At 48.5% G+C, this 10,059-nt stretch overlaps 1 protein-coding gene across 1 annotated transcript; it reads right to left on the bottom strand.

The window, feature by feature from the left end:
• Positions 1-214: 214 nt before the first annotated feature.
• Positions 215-5,612, bottom strand: FZD7 (frizzled class receptor 7). Its single transcript, XM_083403553.1, has one exon. It carries the CDS (start codon positions 4,664-4,666, stop codon positions 2,927-2,929), a length of 1,740 nt encoding a protein of 579 aa, XP_083259679.1. The 5' UTR covers positions 4,667-5,612; the 3' UTR covers positions 215-2,926.
• Positions 5,613-10,059: the final 4,447 nt, after the last annotated feature.

Here is a 10,059-nt window from a genome sequence, read left to right as displayed (position 1 = left end):
GAAGAGAGAGGGAATAATATTATCTGGCAAGCCTAAAAAGCTTGAGCTGATGGAACAATTGCCACAACACTGAACTGCGAGAATGATGCTTAGCAAGAATGATGCACAGTTTGAGGCCACATACATTAAGCATTTAAGACACCCAATAATAAAAAGAAGAGGAAGGGAAAAGAATATGAGAATTAAGATAGAACTGTAAAAAAAAAAAGTTATATTGTATTAAAAATCCATTTATTTTTGTGTTCTGTACATATGAATGGGTCTTACACAGACCATTTGAAGACAAAAAAAGTAAATAAAAACATAAATACATATATATATTCTTACAAAATGTCAGATTTACAAAATATACATCTTGTACTTTTAGCTGGTCTTATTGTCTTAAAAAAACAAACCAGGATCTCTGAACCAGGGAGACAAAACATACTGCAAAATTACTGGGGTGGGGTTTTCTCTCTTTTGCTGCCTCATTCCCAAACACTTACGCCCCTGCACAGACTCACCACCATTTAAAAACTTGGATCTCCGTTCATACATATAAAGAAGAAAGTTATTACAGCCATAGGAAGGGGAAATGGAAGCAGTTCTCCAATTAGTCTTTCAAGCAAAAATAAATTCAAACCCCTTAGGTTCACAGAAAGCTAAAAAATAGAAAACCCCTTAATTTATCTATGTTATGAAAAGGTCAATTTAACATAATTTAAGAGACTTGAGAGCACTGGAACATTTCAGAAAGGAACATGAAATGCTTCTGAAGTAAAACTTAATTTATTTCGATGAATGGCTGCCTGGAGAATTTCACATGTGATGATGCTGTGCTGAAAACACCCTTTCCCTTCTTATTTCAGAAGACTTTCTATTTAACAAGGTTCAAGGAAAGAGACTGACAGCACCACCCTATACTGGTCTACTCAGAAGTATTCCTTACTCGCAGAATACAGCAAGGCAGACTCTGAACATGTATTTATTATGCTTTTTTTTTAAAGAACTGCCCAGTTTAGGAAGAAGAGAAACCAGCAGTTGCAGTTTACCATTCATTTAACAGCTTCAGCACAACCCCAAAAATTAGCTGTTTGGGACATGTCATCATTCCCCATCAATGGGACTCAAGTTAGAGATGATTAATTACAGGCCACTCGGATCCTAAGTAAGCACCACTGTGTGGAACTTTTTTTTCCTGGTTATGTGTGCACAGGTTTGTGGCCTTACGACAACTTTTTGCTGGATGGTGGCCAAGCACACAAAATTAACACATTCACTACAGAATAAGCCCCAGCGAACCCAGCAGAACTTATACCAGCGTAAAAATGGACAGGAGTGCACTGAAAGTCTCGTTGCCGATAAAATCTATTTCCCCATAATAATGGCCACAACCCAGCACAGAATTAGATTTTTAAGAAAGAAACTATAACACTGATTTCAACGGGCTTTTAAAACCACGTGAACAGAGAACGGGATTTAGGTCTGGGCTGATAAATATCTTTCTGCTGCAGTTGTCGGTTTCAAAGTCTTTCCCCCTTTTTCAGTATTTAAGGGTGATCTCTGTAATTAGCAGAGGAAACTGCAGCCTTGTGACCAAGAGATATAATAACCGCCTGCTTTGCGTATTTTGATGTGGCCTGTTTTGTCAAGTGTTCCAAATTAAAACTCCCATTTTTAAAAAAACAAACAACAGTGGGTGAGAGTCTCAGATTGAGTTAAACAGGAGACCTTTCTGAAACTTCCCTCTTGTGTTCATGAAAGGAATGTGGACCTGCCTGAGCCAGCGAGCTCCATGGCTGAACCTCAACAAATTCTTTGTTAAGTTTCCCCATAAAAAACTGATCCCATGCTTATGCCTTGCCGCAGAGAAATACACTTTTGTTTCTCTTTTGTCTCCGCTAACAAAAGGGAAGAGGGTAAATCGCATTCTACTGAAAATCAACATGTCAATTCTTTTTTCAGAATCCTACACAGAAAAGCTCCTCTCCTCCCCCACCCCAGCAAGATGCCTTCTGCCAAAGCAGGGATTCATTTGGGGGGAAAACCTTTAAAGCTGAAGTAGAGGAGAATTTTTCTCCCGCAGAGCCTATTTAACATGCATTAACTCAGGAGAGAAGTTTCACAGAGGTCAGTGAAACTCAACAGGGAAATCCTAAAGGGGTCTACTCAGGAGGAAGACCCAGTGGGGTCTTACTCACAAGTAAGTCTATATAGGATGCTAAAATCCCATGCACATACTTACTTGGGAGTAAGAGTCTTGAAATTAAAGGGATGGCTTTCTGAGTAAGTCATGCAGAGGATGGAACTGAAGATTCCTAAAGAAGTTTGCAGAAAGACGACACACAAAAGAGAAGTATAAGGAGCAAGACTTCCAATTTGGAGCGTTGTCTGAGAAAAATAAAATCTGGCAGATGCAGATGACAAAGGCTGTGGATCAGGACTCTGGATTTGGGGTGGGAGAGTTAGGAACTTCCAATCTGACAGCAAATAAATCCACAATTGTGACCAATTTAATTTTTTTTTTTTGGGGGGGGGAAAATATATTGGTTTTCTTCCCTTCCTATGCTGTCTCCCCAGCTTCTATCCTTGGCACAATCCCAACATTTCCCTTTGAACAGATACTGCAGCACTTTTTTTTAAAAAAAATAAGGATGGGAAGTAAAGAAATTCTCACAGGTTTAAGAAATTTACTGTCCCGAGGAGCAGTCTTAAGAAGGACACTTAATCTTCAACTCTTCAACTTGGCCAGCCTGCAAGGCGAAACAAGCCAGCAACCATCTTTATCTTTGCGGTGGCAAGAAGAAGAGGCAGAGTTTGAAGGAAAACAAGCAGGCGTCTCACCAGTTCCCTCTTTCCTTCTATAATCAAGTCTTCTCCACAAGAAGCAAGAGGGCAGCTTTGGGGAGACAGCCTGCCTGGGACGGGTGCGAGTAGCGGAAGAGGCTCATACAGCCGTCTCCCCTTTGCTCCCGGTGCTGAGTCTGTGGTAGAAACGGCGCCAGGACTGGAGGGTCTTGCCCGTCCAAATCCAGAAGCCGGTGGTGATGCCTACAACCATGGTCATGAGGTACTTGATGACAAAGACCGTGAAGTCGGGGCTCATGGGGGCCACGTTGGCAGGGCAAGGAATGGCGTAGCTGTTGCAGGTCTGCAGGAGCCAGGTGCTCTCCCAGGTGTCCCGGAAGGCCTGTTCGTAGAAGTAGCAGGCCAGCACAATGGTGGCCGGCACCGTGTAGAGGACGCTGAAGACCCCAATCCTCACCATCAACTTCTCCAGCTTCTCAGTCTTGGTGCCATCGTGCTTCATGATGGTCCTGATCCGGAAGAGAGACACAAAGCCGGCCAGCAGGAAGGAGGTGCCGATGAAGAGGTAGACGAAGAGCGGAGCCAGGACGAAGCCCCGCAGGGCGTCCACGCTGTAGATGCCCACGTAGCAGACGCCACTGAGGACATCTCCATCCACCTGCCCCATGGCCAGGATGGTGATGGTCTTGATGGCCGGCACAGCCCAGGCGGCCAAGTGGAAGTATTGGGAGTTGGCCTCAATGGCTTCGTGGCCCCACTTCATCCCGGCCGCCAGGAACCAGGTGAGCGAGAGGATGACCCACCAGATAGAACTGGCCATGCCGAAGAAGTAGAGGATCATGAAAAGGATGGTGCAGCCCTCCTTCTTGGTCCCTTGCACCACCGTGCGGTAGCCGTCCTCAGAGAAGCGTTCCACGCACACCACCTTGTCTTCCAGGACGAAGCCGGCCACGTACGCCACGGCCACCATGAAGTAGCATCCCGAGAGGAAGATGATGGGTCTCTCCGGGTAGCTGAAGCGCCGCATGTCCACTAGGTAGGTCAGCACGGTGAAGAGGGTGGAGGCGCAACACAGCACGGACCAGATGCCCACCAGCAGGCGGGCAAAGCGGACTTCCGCCTCTTTGAAGTACATCAGCCCGTGGGGCAGGCCCGGCTCACAGGGGGCGCCACAGTCCCTCTCGCCCAGGAAGCGGTAGCCCAGGTAAGGGGGCACCTTGAGCTGGCGGGGGCAGGAGAAGGCGGAGCTGGAGGGGGGCAGAGGGTGCGACGGGGGGTCGGGCAGAGGGGGAGTGGGCGAGGCGGCGGCGGCGGGGGGGTAGCCGCCCCCGGGGGCGCCGCCCGTCCCCCCCGAGGTGTCCGAGGTGTTTTGGCCCACGCAGATCTCGTCGGCGCCCTGGACGGGGAAGTTTTCGCAGCGGAGGCGCTCGGGCCACTGGAAGCCGAACTTGTTCATGAGGGCCTCGCAGCCCTGGCGCGCCCTCTCGCAGAGCGAGCGGCACGGCGGGATGGCCCGCTCCAGGACGGTGCAGACGGGCGCGTACATGGAGCACAGGAAGAAGCGCAGCTCGGGCGAGCACTGCACTTTCACCAGCGGGTAGAACTGGTGCACCTCCAGGCCCGCGTCCTCCTGGCTCGTGTGGCCCAGCAGGTTGGGCAAGATGGTCTGGTTGTAGGCGATGTCCGTGCACAGAGGGATGGAGATGGGCTGGCAGAAGCCGTGGTCCGGCACCGAGATGCCCTTCTCGCCCTGGTAAGGCTGCGCGCCGGCGCCCCGAGGGAGACCCCAGACCAGGGCGCACCAAGCCAAGGCCCACAGGCCCGCGGCAGGAGGAGGAAGGGGCGCCGCCCGCCTCCCGCACGACGCTCCCCGGCCCATGATCCGGCGCAGCGGCGGGCAGCCGAACACGCGCGCACCCGGGAGAGAAGCGCGGAGCACCTGGGAGGTCTGCGCAGCCTGGCGCCGCGGGGCTCCCAAGGCAAGAGCCGCCGGACCTCCGCGACTTTCCTCCAACGGGGCGAGCTGCAAAAGGGGTCAGGCGGCGGGGCTGGCTCGCTCTTGCAGCCGCCTGCTCTCGGGTGGGGGAGGCGGGAGGGGCGGATCGCTCGCTCAGCCGGCTCTCCCGTTGATGGCTCGCCAAAGGGCTGTGCAGGGATCCGTCTGCGGAGCAGCCAGGACCGGGAAGCCTCTCCGCGTTTGCCTCGCCTCCGGAACGGGTCTTCCCAACACTCAAAACACACGCCTCGGTTTGTCCCAAAAGTACCTGGTTCCCAACGAAATCGCAAGGGCTCGAGTCTTTTTCCCCGCCGCGCGAAATCAGTCCATGGGGTTTTTCTTCTTTTTTATATAAAAAAAAGTTTCCTTGGAGGCGTTGGGTGCGGAAGAACAAGTCCTTGAGAAAGTCCCTCCGTGGCAATTTCGCTTGCTCTCCGTTCCTTTAAAAAAAAAAAAATGCCTGGGATTTTAGGCTTCAGAGTTAAACGGATTACGATTGCTTCTCCCGCTTGATCCGCGCATTTTACTCCAGGGGCTTTTCAGTAATTTTTTAAAAATCCAATTACTGCGTGGTTCCTCCGCCCCGCGCTGACTCGGCTGCTTCTTCGCACGCTCTCGACACCCGGGTTTAAGAGGCAGCCGAACAGATCCCGCCGGCGCCCCCGCGCTTGGCAGATGCAAGCCGTCTCTCCGGCGGCTGGAGCGGCCGATGGAACGCGCCTTGCAAAATGAGGAGGAGGCGGGGGAGCGGCAGAAAAGGGAAAGGACGCATTTATGGAACGCCGCCCCTTCCCCATTCACAAACCGAGCGGTGGGCGGGGCCACGCAACCCCAGCCCCTGCCAATGGCGCGGTCTGTTGTCTCCGCAGCTCTGCTTACGATTGGCTGGGAAGATAAAAGGGCTCTCGGGGGCGGGGAGGAATGTGGGCGGCTCTCGGGCGGTGGGATTCCTCTGCTGAAAAGTTGAAAGAAACTTTCTCTGAGGCTTGAATGGACGGCGCGGGGGGCAGGGCGGTGGCGTTCAAAGAGAGCCCAGGACGAGAACAGACCGGATGAGGTCATATCAGATGTGCAACGTTCCTGATGTCGTCCCGTTTCTTTCCCAGAAATGAATTTTCCCGAAAACACCACTGCTGCGTCCCTCTGCTGGAAGAGCACCCAGTATGTAGAATAGGAACCCAGACTCCAGGTGGTCTGAAACTGCGTCCCGATTCCACGAGTCTTATTTAAACCCTCCTAGTGAAAGGAGTGTGAATTATTTTATATGTAAGCGCTTTAAAGACCAGGATGTTTAAAAGAATAATTGTACACCCTTTGATTTTTAAAGGGAGAAAGGATAATTATCAAGAATTCTGCAGAGTATACAGATTTGAAGGGGTTTAGTTGCATAGTGTCCGACTCTTCGTGACCCAGAGCACGCCAGGCACTTCTGTCTTTCACTGCCTCCCGCAGTTTGGTCAGACTCAAGCTACAAACATGAGTCTGACCAAACTGAGGGAGGCAGTGGAAGACAGGAGTGCCTGGCGTGCTCTGGTCCAGGGGGTCACGAAGAGTCGGACACGACTAAACGACTAAACAACAACAAAGTTGCATAGCAGATATGTCTCCTTTTAACTGTCCAAGTACAGTGGTACCTCGGGTTACATACGCTTCAGGTTACATACGCTTCAGGTTACAGACTCCACTAACCCAGAAATAATACCTTGGGTTAAGAACTTTGCTTCAGGATGAGAACAGAAATTGTGCTTGTGCGGCGCGGCGGCAGCAGAAGGTCCCATTAGCTAAAGTGGTGCTTCAGGTTAAGAACAGTTTCAGGTTAAGAATGGACCTCCAGAATGAATTAAGTACTTAACCCGAGGTACCACTGTAATTATTTTGAGGGCAGTGTATGTCCATCTAAGGGAGAGGCCAGTGTATAGCACACAGCTTTACTGCCTACTCTTGAGTAGCCATGAAACTCGGTGGGAATACTTAGCACTTGTTTTCTGAGCGTTTTACTTGCACAAAAATGTTATTCACACACCACAGCAGCTGCTACTAAATGCATACACAGGCATTCATTTGGTTTAGTCGCTTCAGGACAGATTTAAATCCAAATGCTCTGAATTGTGCAACTTCAATGGGAATTCTTTTTTTAATCACATTTTTTATGGCCGGGACATTTCCCTTCCCATAACACAACTTTTAAAATGCACTAAAGTTCAGTGTTTAAAGAAGTTCTGTTAAACTCGCGCCCCCCCCCCCAAGAAAAAGCTTCAGAAAAGAAAGTTGACATCATATTAAAGGGTGGAGCTGGTGTCTCATTAACTCCAGTGTGATATGCAATGCAAATGTAAGCACTTTTATCTCAAAAATAAATCCCAGGAATTTACTCCCCAGTTAGTGTGTATAGCACACAGCTTTAATTAATCTGAAGCAAGCAGTACCAGCTAGGGTAGTTGAATTCGAGGAAAAGGTGCCAGGAAGATTTTCAGGCCCAGGACACTGTATGTGGATTGGGTTCCCTTCACCTCTCACAAAAGGAGGATTCAGATTTGCAGTATAGTTTTTAATTCACAAGGACTAGAAACTTAATTTTTTAAAAGATGGGTGGAGCTCAGAGTCCTTTATTGGCTCTGGCTCTGGTACAGCAGTACCCCCCTCTCTGCCCCACACCTCTGGTTTCAGGGACTCCATAATAATGCAGTCTCTTTCTTTTCATTCCATAGCAATGAATTGGTGGGAAAGGCTCTCCCCTACACTCCATTCACTTCTATGGAGGGCGGGGGAAGGGCTGCCGTCAGGAGCAGCCTTAAGGACGAAGGTTAGCGGTCTCTTCTGCTGTTTACAGCAAGATGCAGACGACAAATGGCCAAATTTGAGTCTGTTTGAGTTCACCCTTCCCATAAGCTGCTGTCCTAACCATATTTCCTGGAGCAGAATTAAGGAACCCGTTTCAATGAATCAGAGCGCTTACGAGTAGGTGTGGTGTTTTTTAGGATATAGTACGGCGCTATGGGGGACGCAGGTGGCGCTGTGGGTAAAACCTCAGCGCCTCGGACTTGCCGACCGTATGGTCGGCAGTTCGAATCCCCGTGGCGGGGTGAGCTCCTGTCGTTCGGTCCCAGCTCCTGCCCACCTAGAAGTTCGAAAGCACCCTTAAGTGCAAGTAGATAAATAGGTACTGCTTTATAGCGGGAAGGTAAACGGTGTTCCGTGTGCTGCTCTGGTGCCAGTTCGCCAGAGCAGCTTCGTCACGCTGGCCACGTGACCCGGAAGTGTCTCCGGACAGCACTGGCGCCCGGCCTCGTAAGTGAGATGGGCGCACAACCCTAGAGTCTGTCAAGACTGGCCCGTACGGGCAGAGGTACCTTTACCTTTACCTTTACGGCACTGTGGGTTAAACCACAGAGCCTAGAACTTGCCAATCAGAAGGTCGGCGGTTCGAATCCCCGTGACGGGGTGAGCTCCCGTTGCTCGGTCCCTGCTCCTGCCCACCTAGCAGTTCGAAAGCACACCAGTGCAAGTAGATAAATAGGTACCGCTCCGGCAGGAAGGTAAACGGCGTTTCCATGCGCTGCTTTGGTTCACCAGAAGCGGCTTAGTCATGCTGGCCACATGACCCGGAAGCTGTAGGCCGACTCCCTCGGCCAATAAAGCGAGATGAGCGCCGCAACCCCAGAGTCGGCCATGACTGGACCTCATGGTCAGGGGTCCATTTACCTTTACCTAGCATAAATGACAATAGTATATTCCAGGGACGTCCAACTTTCAGGGGACTGCGATCTACTCACACGATTAAAATCTGTTTCAGGTCAAGGTTGTTGACCTGACGTCACGTTTTAGGGAGTCCCTTTTCCTTTACCTTGCATTGGAGATCTGAAAAACTTTAATGGCTTGGCTTTTCACGGTCTGCCCAACATTGGATAAATTCTGGTTCTGGGGTATGGAAGGAAGCAAAATTTGCCTGTGGGTTCCAATGTGAGTGTGGTTAAGGAACTGCAGTTGTTAGGCACTCGTATCTGACTTCTGTCTCAGTCTCTTGGCTTGGTAAGAAGGGCAGGGAAATAACTTGGAACAACATTTATAAAACACCCACACCCCAGAACAAAACATCATATACGCTTAAGTAAGTAGCTACTTAACCTCAGCAACTAAAACTCCCCACCACAACAGCAACAGAGTTTCTGGAAAACACTTGAGTCTATTTCATGAGTCTTCAGGGAAAGGAAGTTATGTCTGGACGTAACCTCTGGGAATCGTCAAGTGATCCACAATGTTTTAACATCATGGCTCAGTTGTGCTGCGGGGTTAAGAACTGCTGTTTTGTTTTTATTTTATTTGTCAAATTTTTTAAATTAGTTTTCACAACATTATAACAAACAAACACATAAGACAAACAAACATAAATCATAGCCTTATTGAAAATTACACGTATTAACATTGTTAAGTGACTTCCTCGCTTCCCCTTGGTTGGATTTCATTGCATATCCTTTTAACGGTTTTCCAAATCACAGTTCTTATAAAATTTAACTTAAACATTAGCATCCTTAGATCTTCACTTTATGAAATTAAACATAATAATTCATCACTTAACATAAATAAAATCCTAAGCCAATTAAGTATCTGCAAGCTGTTTTCAGTTAATTTAACTTAACATAATTAACTAAGTAATCATTAAATTTCATCCACTCTTCCTGATACTCCTCCTCCTTCTGGTCGCGGACTCTTCCGGTTAGATTGGCTAGCTCCGAAAAATCCCTCATCTTCATCTGCCATTCTTCTATCATTGGTAATTCTTGGGTTTTCCACTTTTTAGCTAACAAAATATGAGCAGCAGTTGTGGCATACAAAAATAATTTAACATCTTTCTTGGGCACTTTCAAACCTGTTATTCCAAGAAGAAAGGCCTCTGGTTTCTTTATAAATGTATATTTCAGCATTTTTTCCAATTCATTATAAATCTTTTCCTAGAAGTCTTTAACCTTGGGACAGGTCCACCACATATGATAAAAGGTTCCTTCCTTTTGGGGTAAGAACTGCTGTTGACACACACTTGCCATCTTTTCTACTCATTTATTTGGTATTTATTTGTTTCTTTTTGTTAAAAAAACAACAACTTTTTTTTAAAAAAAAAACACAACAACCCTGTGATGTAGGGTAGGCTAAGAAGTTGAGACTTGCCTGTGGGTACCCAGCAAGTTTCAAAGCACACCCAAACCCAACTTGTCTAGACCAGTTTTTCCCAAACCTGGGTCTCCAGCTGTTTTTGGGACTATTTATGGGACCGCCTCTCC

Source organism: Podarcis tiliguerta, assembly GCF_965153285.1.
Source record: "Podarcis tiliguerta genome assembly, chromosome: 1".
Classification (NCBI taxonomy): domain Eukaryota; kingdom Metazoa; phylum Chordata; class Lepidosauria; order Squamata; family Lacertidae; genus Podarcis; species Podarcis tiliguerta.
The sequence above is the reverse complement of the archived record's forward strand: the minus strand, read 5'-3'. Positions and strand labels throughout refer to the sequence as shown.